At 40.0% G+C, this 14,119-nt stretch overlaps 1 protein-coding gene across 2 annotated transcripts; it reads left to right on the top strand.

Moving 5' to 3' along the window:
* The first annotated feature begins 1,231 nt into the window (after positions 1 to 1,231).
* LOC101166672 (RNA polymerase II elongation factor ELL) lies at positions 1,232 to 13,059 on the top strand. Of its 2 annotated transcripts, none has more exons than XM_020713707.2 (12): positions 1,232 to 1,548; positions 4,363 to 4,407; positions 4,511 to 4,632; positions 4,944 to 5,104; positions 5,749 to 6,038; positions 6,312 to 6,436; positions 8,066 to 8,534; positions 8,620 to 8,698; positions 8,779 to 8,836; positions 9,709 to 9,880; positions 12,015 to 12,059; positions 12,146 to 13,059. In XM_020713707.2, the coding sequence occupies exons 1-12, from the start codon at positions 1,414 to 1,416 to the stop codon at positions 12,272 to 12,274; spliced, it is 1,830 nt and encodes a 609-aa protein (XP_020569366.1). In that variant the 5' UTR covers positions 1,232 to 1,413; the 3' UTR covers positions 12,275 to 13,059. The 2 variants fall into 2 exon arrangements, with proteins under 2 accessions (XP_020569366.1, XP_004082541.1); XM_004082493.4 differs by having other exon boundaries at positions 1,233 to 1,548; positions 8,617 to 8,698.
* The last annotated feature ends 1,060 nt before the right edge of the window (positions 13,060 to 14,119 follow it).

The following is a 14,119-nucleotide window of genomic DNA, read 5'->3' as shown; positions in this document are numbered from 1 at the left end:
AGGTGTCGCCCTCTCTCAACAAATAATAAATGGTTTAAACAAATAATTTTCAGTTTTTTGTTCCTTTGTCAAGTCTAAAATTTAGATCACCACATTCAGAGATTTGGTCCTGCAGTAAATCACTGTCCTTTTTTGAGTATAGCCTTACTCAATAGTTTACGGACTACTTAAACTCATTATTATCATTATTATTATTATCAGTAATTTTATCAAAACCATTTTCATTTAAAAATATTTAGAAAATATTTACAAGATGATAGTTTTCCCCTACCGTAATAAGGAACTCCCCCTTCCAAATAAATAAATAATATTTTTCAGCTTCTAAATTCACTGGTGTGGTTGACTAATTTTGGAAATTTGACACAGTCCTCTTTCCTTGTGGAAAACATTTATTTATTTATTTATTTGTTTATTTATTTTCAATGGAATATTTTATTTGGTTTTAGGTTTTATTCAAATAAAATTTGTTAAAAAAAAGGGATTATAAAATCCTTCAGGAGAAGAAGAGAAAATAATGCTTGAGGTAATATAGACACAACTGACAATTTTGTTTTTAGGTCTTGTAATGTTATTCAACAATTTGTACAAGAATTTGTACATGTATTATTATTTATATGCATTGTTCTTATGAATATAAAATATATTTAGTTTACTGTAAGCATTTTTTCTGATAAATCTGTGTTAAAAATGTATTATACAGTATTTCAGTAGATTCTAGTTTAGATGTGTTGATTTTCTCAATGTTAAACATTTCTTTTTGTTAACTTAAATTAAATTAATATTTCTTTGTACAGCACTTTTCAATCATTATAACAGAAAGTGCTGCACACCAAAAAAGAGATAAATTAATTATCCTTTTTTATAACTCCACGTGATAATACTAATACTACTACTACTACTACTACTACTAATAATAATAATAATAATAATAATAATAATAATAATAATAACTTGTTTAATTTTATAATCTGAGCTCTGAGTAAAAGTGAATCTGGATTTTCATAGTAAAGCCACCGGGGGAGGAGTCTTTCGGGAAAGGGCACGCCCCCCAGCCCGCTATAGAGATGCCTCTGAATCTAGTCCCCTCCATTGTTTTTTCAGTCTATGGTCCCCTCCTAAAACCAATCAGAAATCTAAAGGGGAAAAAAACTGACGTTTGTTCGGGGGAAGCGGAAACGATCAAAACGGTGGAAGCGGTTACCGTAGTTACGTAAGACATACGTGACAATCCATTTGGTGTCTCTGGCCAATCAGGTCTAGTGCAGCGTGATGACGTAATGCACTCCAGAATAGAGCGCGGCGGAGCAGCAACAACACGGGCGTCTTTCTCTGCTCATTCCGGCTAATGTTGGCTCGTTTTCGTCGGTTTCGGTCGGTTCGGAAGAGGCCGGAAAGAAGTGGACTTCCGGCACGATGTCGGTGCTCGAAGAGGACCGGTGTTACGGTCTGCGCAGCGGTAAAGTCAGCCTCGCCAGCAACCAGTCGGTTTTTCACGTAAAACTCACTGACAGCGCGGCGAGAGCTATCAGCTCTCTCCAGGACGGCAAGGTGGGCTATTGTGTTGTGATTTTTCTGGAAAGTTCCTTATTTGGACATTTGGGCTAAAATGGTGGGCCCCCATTTTTCTCGGGCTCGTGCTTACAAACGGAAAGGCGGGTTTTAATTTTTTTTCGGCTGGAATTTTTGTATGTTCTTTTTTTTTTTCTTCAACAAGCGACAATTTGTGAATACTTGTTGCGTAATATACATCCCATAAATCCTCCATTGTTTGACTGTAACTCTTACAAGGTTTTTTGGCAAAGCACCAGTTGAGTCAGCAAAGAGAGGGGAAAGCATGATGATGAAAGAAGTGTTAGCGTTAGTTTCTATTACTTCTGAGAAATATCCTCCTTTTTTCTGTCGGTTAGAGGTTTTCAGCGTCAATTAAGTCGATGAATAAAATACAATAAAAAGGAGGGGAAAGACCCACACTCACAAATGACCCAGTTTGAATCACAAATGAATCAGTCACTGCAGGAAGTCTCAACACAGCAATGGTGTACACCTCCCTCCCCAGTTGTTGTGTAATTCCTTGAAGCAGGACTGCCAGACCTGAGAGGAAGCCTCCATCTGTTGAACCTAAAGTGTGACCACCGAGCACGGATGCTTTGTGCTGGCAGCCACTCCACTCTGCTGGCTCAACAGGTGGACGTTCAAGTCCTCTCCACGGAAAGGTCAGGGGGATTTACTCATCGCAGGCTTTCCTCCCTCTCGCCGTGGCGTCTCTGAACCTCCATGCTGGCTCAAAGGCCCATGAGATGAACTCATTCTCCTAGAGAACGTTGAAGTGATGAGCCACACAAGGATGAGACAAAAGAAAAGGGGGCAATGATGGAGCAGAGATGCTTGTTTTTTGTTATCTTGAAGGGAGCAATCATGTGTAAGAATCTGATGCTTTGCATTGTATTGTGTTTGTATTGATCATGAGGTCAGGAGACCCCTATAGGTAGTGCTTGAACCTTTGCTCAGCTAAACAACCAGAATCTACGTCCCTTAACAGACCCCACTCCAGTGTGTTTTTGTCACGTTCTAGTGGCATTTTTCTGATCATGTCATATACATATTAATAATAATAAAATGGATTAGCTTTATCTGTGCTTTTCCAGATGGTCAAAGCGCTTCCAATGTGTCCATTATTCTTTCACTCCTCATTCATACTTGGTGATGGTAAGCTACTGGCCCCTCTGACTATCACTGAGACATTCACATGCATTCACGCACCAGTGGAGCAACACTGGAGGCAGGGAGGGTGGAGTGCTTTGCCCAAGGACACAACGAAATTTGACTGGGCAGAGTGCCGATCCAATATAATATTAAATATTAGTATTAGAATTGCATTTCTGACTAGGGGCGGCAGTGGCTCAGGTGGTTGAGCAGGTTGTCCAATGATCGAAGGGTCGGCGGTTCGATCCCCGCTCCCCCCAGCCAACCGTCGTTGTGTCCTTGGGCAGGACACTTCACCCTCCTTGCCTCCAGTGTTGCTCCACTGGTGTGTGAATGTGCATGAATGATCCCGGTGATGGTCAGAGGGGCAGTAGGCGTGAACTGGCAGCCACACCTCTGTCAGTCTGCCCCAGGGCAGCTGTGGCTACAACCATAGCTTACCATCACCAAGTATGAATGAGGAGTGAATGAATAATGGCCACAATGTAAGCGCTTTGAGCGTCTGGAAAAGCGCAGATAAATCTAGACTATTATTATTATTTCTTTACTCAAATCTTTGTAAATCAGGAGTAGACAAAAAAAGTGCAGTTGAAAAAAGCTTGTGGGTGTGATGTAGAAGCTTCTACGGCAAGCCACAAGCTTTGCTCCATTCTGATGAAAATACTTGTAGACGACGATCACTTTCCTGATCCGAGCTGGCATCGGGTTTGAAACTGTACAGCTATATAGCTCCAATATTGTTTGCCATTTTTTGTTGCACCAGGAATGATAGGTTGACGTTGTGAGGGACTTTAAGCTGGTGGAAGAGCATGTAAACAGATGGATGATGGGAAGTGGGGGGGGGGGTCATATTTCTAATGAACTCCTGCCGGGCTGCACAAGAACATTTTTTTTGTACAAGCTGCTTGACACAAATGTCACACACCTAGCAGCGTGACAGCCGAGGGGACTTTAACTTTACAAAGATGGTCGGACATTATTTCAAGCCCCACATTACCCATGAATCACAGGGGGGGGGGGGGGGGGGTAATTTAGTCAAAAATAAAAAACACTTGTAGAATTGTTTTTTTTTTACTTTTTGTTTTTTGTTTTGTTTATTTGTTGTTTATAATCATGATTTAAATTCGGTCACTTTATTGCACTGTAATGACAGTTTGTACAAATAAAGTTTGTACAAACTGAAAAGACCCCAATGATGTAAGGAGATCAGGTTTATCTATTTTGAAGAGCTCTACAAAAAAAAAAGCGTTGGTTATCACGTCTGGGTTGGTGAAATCATTCAGTACAGTGAGCTTCACCGTCTACTGCAGGAGCTGCATCTGAATGTCTGCTGCTTTCTGCTGTGCTTCTGTCTCTCTGTGACCCAGTTTGGCGATTTGCTATTGAGGGAAAAATAAAACTAAGAATAAAATTAGACAAGGAGAGAAATAAAAGTTCAGGAGAACGATCAGCTTCTCTGTGGCCACTTGGTGATTGCGTCACTGAACATGTCACTTGCCCAAAGCTGAGTCCCTGATTGGTTGACGCAAAGCATTGTCTTCGCCAGAGTTCATATTTTTTAACTCTGGACACGCCGTGACGCCCAGATTGTGAAATGGGGTGAAATGGGTGGTGGGGGTGTCAGTGAAAAACCTCACCCAGTTTCTCTTTGCATTTCAGGGCTGCGCTCTTCATCCGAGCATCTGTTTTAACGGAAGCCAAGGGGTGAGGAGAACTTCTCACACTTAACGACGGATTTTTCTTATGTTTTCTTAACTTTTTAAATCTAAAATGCTTTTAACGAATCGTAACTTTTCTCATTTTACAGAGAATCACAATACCTTGTTCGGACAATAAAGACGAAGTCAGGATCTTTACCTTCAGTGTGGCCAATGTTGCGCGGAGCAGTCCTCACGGGAGCTTTGACTGCATTAGGCAGTTCAGCAACAGGTAAAGCACAGCAAAATTATATTATTAAGTCTAGTTATATTTTTGTATTCAGGATGTACAGGCCTCGTCCTGAAAGGTCATCTAAAAACTATAGTGGGGAGAAATATAAAAAAAAAATAAAACTTTTTCATCAGAATTTAAAACTGGGATATAAAAATGTCAGTAAGTGGGAACAGTTTCAAGTTGTTCTCAGATTGCAGTTTATTGAAACAATAGGCTCCTGATGAAGGTTCATGAAGTTACAAGTTTCAAATCATTTTCATGGATGATGACATGGAAAGAATTGCCTGAAGGTTTCCTCTTCATCTCAGTGCTGCCGAGGAGCTGTCATGCCTCGGAGTGATTCAGAAGAAGATGACTATCAATGCCACCGATGACTCGTACGACAAAGCTCGCCAGAGCATGGCCCAGGCAGAAGAGGAGACGCGCAGCCGAGGCACCATCGTCATCAAGAACGGAGGACGCTACCAGGGTAGGCACCGTGGGGAGCGCTCACGTGGTCACAGTGTGTGCATGCACGGTTACACAACAAACTGTAGCTATGGCCTGGAGACACTCGTGCTGATCTCCAAAAAGCACATTCGGCCATGTTGCATCTGTTGCCGTGGCAACGTGTGTAGAAAGCAGTGACTCTGAAATGGTCTGCTTTGTTTTGTTTTGTTCCTTTCCAGCTTTTGTGTTGACTTAAATATTCGTAATGCGCAGCACACACGGACTCCTGCAGACAAGCTTTGTTTTTTTTGCACATTACACCACTTCCTTTTTACAAGATTTGTTAGTCACTACACTGTCTGTAAATGCCACATAAGCATATATTTTTGTTCTGATGAGTCTGAACGTTTAGAGGAAGCTATAAAAACACACACAACAGATATTTGTGCAGTTTTCTCCTCACTTTAGATGACATCCTTGCCTGACTTACCGTAGTGACCTGATTTTCTTGTCAGGGTGAAATAAGGTCTTCTCTTCTGAAACCACATCTGGTTTAGGAAGTGAAGACAGGAAATCCTCTTCCTCCTATGTTTAGTATTAGATTGTTGTGCCTAAAACGCCAGGTCATGACATGAATACATCACATTTTCTTTTTTCAAAAGTTCTGTTTCTTAACATTCACAGGGAAGAAGGTGACTGTGCGAGCGCCAGCTCCTGCCCTGGCCAAGCTGACCAAACCCAAACACTCTTCTCACTCCCTCCTGAGCAACATAAGGCGGCGGATCAGCGTGTCAAAGAAGAGCCCCTGCCCATCAAACGGGAAGAGTGGCGACGTGGTACAGAGGCCTCTCAGAGAGAGGATCATGCATGTGCTGGCTTTGAGGCCGTATAAGAGACCTGAGCTGATCCTGAGGCTGCAGAGAGACGGACTGACGGGGGAAGAAAAAGATGGACTGGAGTCTGCGCTATCAGAGGTAATCAATATGACTGTACCATGTTCTGCTCAGGGGAAGAGATGCTGCTGTGATCAATAAATTTGAACTCCAGATTAAGATACTTTCTTCACATCTGTGTTTTATGATCAAACTGCACCTAAAGTCCTGTGGCCAAACTTTGACACAGGATCCCACAACTACCTTTGTGTTAAATGAAACCGAGCGTAAAACACCTTAAGTCACCTTTAAACTAGTAGACGGTCCTAACACTCACGTTTTGAGTAAAAACCTTTTCTGCCTGTGTGTTTGCAGGTCGCCCAGCTCAGCGGCAGAGACAATACCTTTGTTCTGAAGGAGAGTTTCTACAAAGACCTGCGGAAAGACTGGCCGGGCTACACGCCAGGAGACCAGCAGCTTCTGAAGCGCGTCCTCGTCAGGTAACAGACAAGAAATTTTTGTTTTTAATTAGGAGAAAACTAGAAAGTTTAAGACATAGAATTGGTCCAGTTAAAAAAGTAACAACCAACTTATATAAAGAACAGCAGAAATGCTTCCAGTTTTAAATTTTGCTTTCTTGAAATGTGCGACGCAGGAAAAACTCTTAAAAAACACGGCTTCTCCCTCTGCAAGCTTCAACTGGAAGGCAAGTGTTACAAAACATGTCGAGATTCCTACAAAACAACTGAAAATATGCAGCTTCTTCAGAGAAATTTCATCCATAAAGTCTTTTCTCAATTTAGAAACCATGCTAACAAGTTCTCTCCAAGCAAAGAAGTTTTGTCCAGTCTCTGTCCCATCAACTCTCTGTACACACAGTGGGGAAACAAAAGTCCAACTCACTAGTTACACATTTCAAACAAGTAAAATGTTACAGGATTCATTTGTAACGTTAGGGCTAAAAGGTTGATTGAATTAGACATAATAAAGTTAATATATGCACAAACGGTTCATATTTGTTGGAGTGGTGAGGATTTAGCATTCAGTGTTTCAGGTCACCCTTAGTCAGTATGGGGGTTGACCCGTACAGGTGCTGCAGGTTTTTGGGTTGTCCAGACCCATGGAGGGTTGTAGAGGGGAACAGTCGCATGTTAGGAGGAGTGCAGGTGTTTCTTTGAGTTTTCTTGAGGCTCTTGCGGCCACCTCAAGGGAACGTGTGATTGTCATGCCTGTCATTAATGTAGTGCAAAGTATTTGTAAGAATAATGTAAGTTATGTGCACTTGTGCCACACAGGTTTACCCATTTTTCCCCCGCAGACGGCGTGTGTCCACCCGTAAGGGTTGTGACCACGTCCTTAGCATAAAAACCTCCGGAAAAACTTTGTCAAATAGATCTCAGTTAAGATCAGGTTGTTTGATAAAACATTGACCTGAAGCAGAGAAACTCAGAGTTGATGAGTAATGAAAAGGTCTTACAAGGTGTTTATTGTTCTAATCATGTCATTTTTCTTTGATAATGACACACGTCTGAACTGGTAACAACACAAATCAACTTATTTTATCAAAAGATTATGATTTTTACAAGTAGTTATACCATGGTCCGGGTGAACACTCGATTCTGATTGGCTGCTGGGTGTGCCTTAAAACCTGATAACCGCACGGTGAAAAAGAAGTTCCGGTCACGTAGATTAAATGTTTTGTATCACTGTGCCGGCTTCTTTAAAACAACCTTTTGCTTCATCATTTGGACAAAAACAAGCGGTAAGAGGTGAACTTTCTCTCTGAACTGATGCTTTATTCAACCCATCGGAAAGATCAGCATATATATATCGCCAAATCTTGACTCCAGCGGTGGTGTGGTGCGGCGCGACACGGACTATTTGTTTACGTGATGCGGCGTGACGTAACAAATGGTGCGCTTTTTGTGAGAAAAGCGGTTCAGGCTTCCACGCCGTGCGTTAAAAAGTAATAACGCACACTTCGAAGGCCATTAACCCTTACTTATTATAGAAAGAGGCATTCTTATGTCTGTTTGTGCTCTTGTACTGTGGATGTCTGTGCAGTTTATTGCAAAAAAAAACAAAAAACACCTTTAAAGTATAAAAGTTTGCTCTTCTGTTTTTGACAGGAGGCTCTTTCAACCACAGCAGAACCTCCTCACAGTCCCCAAGGCCCAGGTCAGCCCCCTGCGGGACACCCCTAACTCCTCACCAGCCCACCGTTTCAAGCACTCTCTGGTGGAGGATTTCACTGACGTTTCTACCAGCAAGAAGCCCCGAATATCCCACCTGTCCAACAAATCCTCCTGTAAAAGGTCATTGCTGACGCTGAATGAACAAGGGAATCAAAGAGACACTGAAGGGAAAGCAAAGGACGAGCGCTGGGATTCGCTCGATGCTGAAAAACTTTTAGATTCCCTGTTGGCAACTTCCAATGAGGAAACGGCTAAAAGGCTGGAGCCAACAGAGTCGGCTCAGCAGGCCTCTGAAGGTCACGCCACCCCCCAGCCCAATCGATCCCCCTCCCTTGTGTCCACACCCGACCTGCAGTGTACCGATCAGAAAGGGAAGGAAAGGGAGAAGCTCAAACACATACTTGTAAGAACATCACCTGTCATTACGGTTTGTTTTCAATTGTTTGTCAGTCCGTGTGTTTACGCTGTGTGCTATCTTTAATAAGGAGGGGTGGAAAACAAAGAAAGAACGAAGAAAAGATCTGAGTTCAGATGACGAAAGCACAGACGCCACCCAGGCCTGCACAGGTGAGAATCTGCCGCCGTCACACGTTTTAACGTGTTTTCCTGCAGCTTTGGATTCTCTGATGTCCTTGTTCTCCTTTCAGAACTGAACAGAGGATCAGACGATGCAGAGGCTTACGCTGACATGTCGGACTATTTATCGTAAGAAACGCTTTTTCTATTGAGCTGATGGTTTTCTCTGGTCTGCTTTGATTCTCAACAGAGAATAGGGGGGGGGGGGGGGGGCTGCATTTACTTCCATAGCTTTGTGGAAAAATATGTGGGACCTTGACTGTTAAATGGGGTCAAATCAGATGATTGGAGTGGGTCTTTAAACGGACCCCTAAACTCTTACTCTAAACATTTTGAACAAAGCAATTTTATGATGCAAAGTTTTACTAGCAAAGTTATTATGATGTGGATTTATAAAGATATAGTTATTATTTCAAATAGACTAGTCAATTTATTTGACAAAATCTGAGACCAAGAACTAATAACTTTCACAACCTCATATGACACAATCATAGCAGAATGTTTATCTCATAATTTCACAGTAATTCTTTCTCATACTTATTTATTTATTCCTTTCTTGAAGCATCATTGGCCAACTAATACTCTGTTTTCATCCTGTATTTGTAGAAACAGTTTTCATTTTTATTGCATTTCTGATTCTATGAAATCATTGGAAAATAGAATATTATGTTGTTAGCCTTAAAGATCGTACTGTAAAAAAAGGTTTGCTGATTCTCTGAGTCACTTAACATACTCTTAACACTTAACATACCTCATACATCAAATTGACCCAGGAACATCATCTCTGTTCCTCACAAATGAACATAACAGGAGGGCTAACAATGTATTTATTTCAATTTATTTCTAATATAAGTCGCTGCGGAGTATAAGTCGCACCCCTTCCCAAACTATGGAAAAAAGCGTGACTTATAGTCCGGAAAATACGGTATATAGGTTTGTGTGGTGGTTCTGCAAAGGAATAGTTAGCTTCTCTAACCAGCAGTTTTGTACATTTTGTGCAGAAAATACACAAGTATTTGCAGCCACAGCCAGAGACAGAGCTACAAACAGGACTTCAACAAGGAGTACAGCGAGTACAGAGACCTGCATGCTCGCATCGACCACACCACGCGGCAGTTCCTGGAGCTGGAGTCTCAGCTCAAACAGCTTCACCGCGGCTCGTTGAAATACAAGGTAAGAGGATGGATGGAGCTCGGCCAGCCCAGAAGCACAAGTTTAGTGTTTGCTGGTTTGGAGCAGACCACTTCCAAGTCTAAAAGCATTTTAGTTCTGAGAGATGGACAATAATCTGTTTCCATGAGTTTGCTGTTTACCTGGTTTCTGACTTTACCTGAGTCTACAGGGTTTATGCAGAGCAAGAATTTCCTTCGGGGATTTGGGGGAAATTAAGAGCTTACACAGATTTTTCTTCTTCCCATTTAGGACATTTTGAGTAGTTTTCAAGTAAACTGCTTGTATGCCTTCATCCCTCATTCCTCTGTCATTTAGCGCAGTGCTCCCCGACCTCTTTCAGGCCTCGAACTGGTTTGATGGCAGACAAAATTTTACTACCCGGTCAAAACGGGCTCGAAGTTTGCGTTTTATATTGTTAAGCTTTCGGTTTCTGAGAAAACTATTTTTCTAATTAAAATGCTACTACAAGAAATTTAGTTTAGAAAGATCTGACTTTAAAAAAAAAAAAGTGTACCGATGACAAAGATCCAATGAAACAGAGTTGTTGATTTGTAGAGGTTGTTTCTGATTTGTAAAGAATTCAATAAGAGCAACTTTCCAGTTTTTTTTTTTTTTTTTTTCATTATAACGGTGGGACCTCAACTCAGTCTCTGATCATCTTTCAGGGTAAAACAATTGATCATCATTTGTTTTTACATAAATCCGGATTCATTGTGTATTTTTAACACAGAGGAACATTTTCTGTGCACAAGTTTCTTAACAGAAACTGCTATAGAAAAATTCTTAAATGTCCTTTTTACAAGTTTACACAAATCAGCAACTTTATTTGACTGAATCTTCATTCTCTGTCAAATGTTTGCGGCTGGTTTAAACTTTGTGATGAAGATGAAGACTTCAGTGTGGATACTAACAACCAGATGCGAACTGCGACCGACTTTTAAGGTGTGATGGATAAACACAGCAAAATGAAACAACACAACCGTCGTAAAACTGGTGTTTTCTGTACATAATAACTTTATTATCTGCGTGTGTGAAAAATTCAAGTTGGTCGCTGCATATTAGGCAGAGGACAATTTATTTGGTTTCATTAATTATTATAATAAGCTTTAGTCTTAATTTCATAAATCTTCTGATTTTGTAGGAACCAGATTTTGTCAAAGATCCTTTTATTCTTTTTTTCCGCAGTTATAGGTTTCTGCAGCTCATCACCAAATACCACTACTTGTACCTTAACAGTAATATGCACAGTACTGTAGTTGTTGGCCTTTCTGTAAACACACACCAGAACTAAAGTTTCCTGCAAGATCTTGTAGAAAGATTTGGGTTAAGACAGCTTCACAGGTTCTGAACGTTTGATGGCAAAGGAAATAAGTATTTAGAATCCTCTCTAAGACTGCTGAGGTGGTGTGGAAACTGTTAAATGAGGAGAACTGGGCCTGTTTGATAAATCTGTGGATGAAGTATTTAGTCAAATGTTGACTTTTCCATGAGTCAAGGAATAAAGATTATTAAAACAAAACATACATGTGGTTATCAGTCGTATAAAAATGTGACATGATTATGTGTAAAGTATAGTATTTTTTAGGGCTGCATGATGTGAGGAAAACTCGCGATACGTGATATTAGTGATCAATATTGCGATGATGATATAACATGCGATAAATGAACTAGCAAAGACAACAAAAACATTTCCATTTCACTGCAAAAGTTGATTTTAAATAAGAGTCAAAATACCTTAAATTATTCTCCAAATGACCCTCGTCTAATTAGGAGGGCAACAACTAACGCAAGAGCTCCGTCTGATTGGTCAACAACATAGAGGGATTTATACAATTCTTTAAATAGTTCAAGTTGCCATAAGATTGTTTTAGCACATTTAAGGTTTACCATTTATTGCGATTTTCGCTGACTTTTGCGATATGCATATTTCACATCTTGAAATCGCGAAAACAATAAATTTGTGATTAATTGTGCAGGCCTAGTATTTTTTCTTTCTGTATTGATGTCACAGTCCCTAAACTCCTTATAAATAACCTAATTCTTGTGACTTTTTACACAATTTACTGTCTAATATGTGTGTGATACTGACATTACCAAGTGTTTACTCACCAATCTGCTTTTTTTCTTCTTATAGACAGTTCACAATAAAATCCTTCAGAAATATCGCAAAATTAAGAAGGTAGTGTTCTCTTATCTTCTTCATTCCTTGGATAAACATTTTCCTTTGCTGTGACTCATCATAATCTGGTGGATTTGTGTTTGTAGTCCAATCCCAGCTACAACCAGGACAAGGTTCGCTGTGAGTATCTGCACAACAAACTGGCTCACATCAAGAAGCTCATCTCCGACTTCGACCAGCAGCAGCTGACGGCAGACCGCTCGTGTCCAGAATGAGGAGTCGGGCTTGAGTGACTTTTCTGTAAGGAACCTCGTGAGGCGAGGCGGGTTTCATGACCCGGTGTTGACCTGAAGAGGCCCGCTGCAAATGTCAGGCTCGCAGAGATTAGTCGGGGAGATTCAAAACCATGAAATCTTTCCTCTATCAATGGAAGCTTCTCTGCTGCTAATGTTCCAGCATTACTTTGCCATATGCAAAAGGAGAAACGTCAGTCCTGCAACATCAGAGAAACGGGGAGATAAGGTGCTAAAGCTTAAAAACATTTGTAAATTCCTGTCTGACTTCTTCAGTGTTTGTTTGAAAAAAAAAACCCAGTTGGTTTTCTCTCAGCCATGTCAGTGTTTCTAACTGGAAGCATGAGTGAAATGTGCACGATGTCCATACTCCAGAAAACAAGCTCAAAGGTCACGCGTGTCCCTCAGTGTTCTTTGGTCTTTATGTGATCGTAAGTGTTGTTACCCATCAGGCCCGGCGTGTCCTGAGTCTGCTCAAAGAGCCGTGGGTCACAGGTTAACCATTCATGCTGTTTTCCACAGCAGACTGTTACAAAACGTTACCTTTAAGTCAGTCCAAGAGATCATTCCACGGCTGTCTGTCTGTCTGTCTTTTAAGGCTGGTTGAACTCATCATGAGCAGATTTTCATGTGTTTATTCTTAGCCAAGATGGCTAAAAGAAGACGGCTTTGTGTGATAAATGCATGCTGTGTACTCTGCAGAATGCATGAAGAATTTACCAGTAAGTTTTGTCCTTTTGAATAAATATGAGTATTATTTAATGCAACCATTTCTTGTGGTCATTATTCATTTTAATTCAGATTAAAACATATTTATTTAATCTCATCTGAGATGACAAAATCCATCATTCTCCTTCTGTAGTAAATTACTCTCATTTGAAGATTTTGATTTCTGTAAAGGCTTTTCTAAAAAAATTAGATATTAAATGTAGTTTTGTGTACTATTATTTCATTTATCTAAAATAAGGAGATAAAATAATCTTGTAAAGCAAACCCCTTGTTTTCTTTCAATCAAATATTTTCTTTTTGCTAGACTGTATGATGCAATCACTATCAACACATTCATGAAAATTGAATAATTTGACATTTTTATGTTAATATTTAAATTGAACACTGAAATTGAAATGAAAGATGTTCTCTGTAACTTGGCAAAGTTTTGGCCTTTCATTAGACTGTAGCATATTCAGTTCTAAATTAATCAACATGAGAAAGTGAAACCTGTATTACAGATTGAAAAGGGCCAAAAAAAAGATTTTTGAAAAACGAAACTCTCTTTATTATTTCTTCAGTCTGCATAATAAATGGGGGGAAAAGTGAAAGTGAAAACTTTCAGTTAGTGAGGAACTTGGTGTGCACTAAAAGTGAGGCCGTATACTTGAAGTTTACTCATTAAATACTATCTATATATTGTAAACTTAAAATGTTCCACTGCAGTCTGAAGAAGTATTCATTCTGAAAATTTAGTCAATCAACAGTAATACATAACACTTGGTTTTCATTGGATAAATGTAGACCTTATGTTATACACAAAATTTGAGGAAAAAATGCAGACAGGCTTGGCATGTGGACTGTACCTGTGGGTCCTACATTAATAGAACCCACAGGTAGGTATGGCATAGCATGTGTTGTTCAAAGGGAACGTGGCAATTTACGGAAGAAAATGGAACTGACAAAAAAAGTTTAACTTTTGATACAAAGATGTACTAAGAATTCAGACCAAAGTAATTTTTTACTATTTTTAATAGATATATAATTATGGTAAATAATAGTAGTAAGCCAATTGAATTAGTTTTAAACAATACTTTTGTCAGATCTGATAAAATAAAA

The sequence above is a fragment of the Oryzias latipes genome, chromosome 22, assembly GCF_002234675.1.
Source record: "Oryzias latipes chromosome 22, ASM223467v1".
Taxonomy (NCBI): domain Eukaryota; kingdom Metazoa; phylum Chordata; class Actinopteri; order Beloniformes; family Adrianichthyidae; genus Oryzias; species Oryzias latipes.
Note: the sequence above shows the minus strand (reverse complement) of the source record. Positions and strands in the feature narration are given on the sequence as shown.

Excerpts from the sequence above, each read along its gene's own strand:
- LOC101166672 (XM_004082493.4), top strand. The coding sequence starts at position 1,414 with ATGTCGGTGCTCGAAGAGGACCGGTGTTACGGTCTGCGCAGCGGTAAA. Across the intron at positions 5,105-5,748 it reads GAACGGAGGACGCTACCAGG|GGAAGAAGGTGACTGTGCGA; the intron begins GTAGGCACCGTG and ends TAACATTCACAG. Across the intron at positions 8,699-8,778 it reads CGCCACCCAGGCCTGCACAG|AACTGAACAGAGGATCAGAC; the intron begins GTGAGAATCTGC and ends TTCTCCTTTCAG.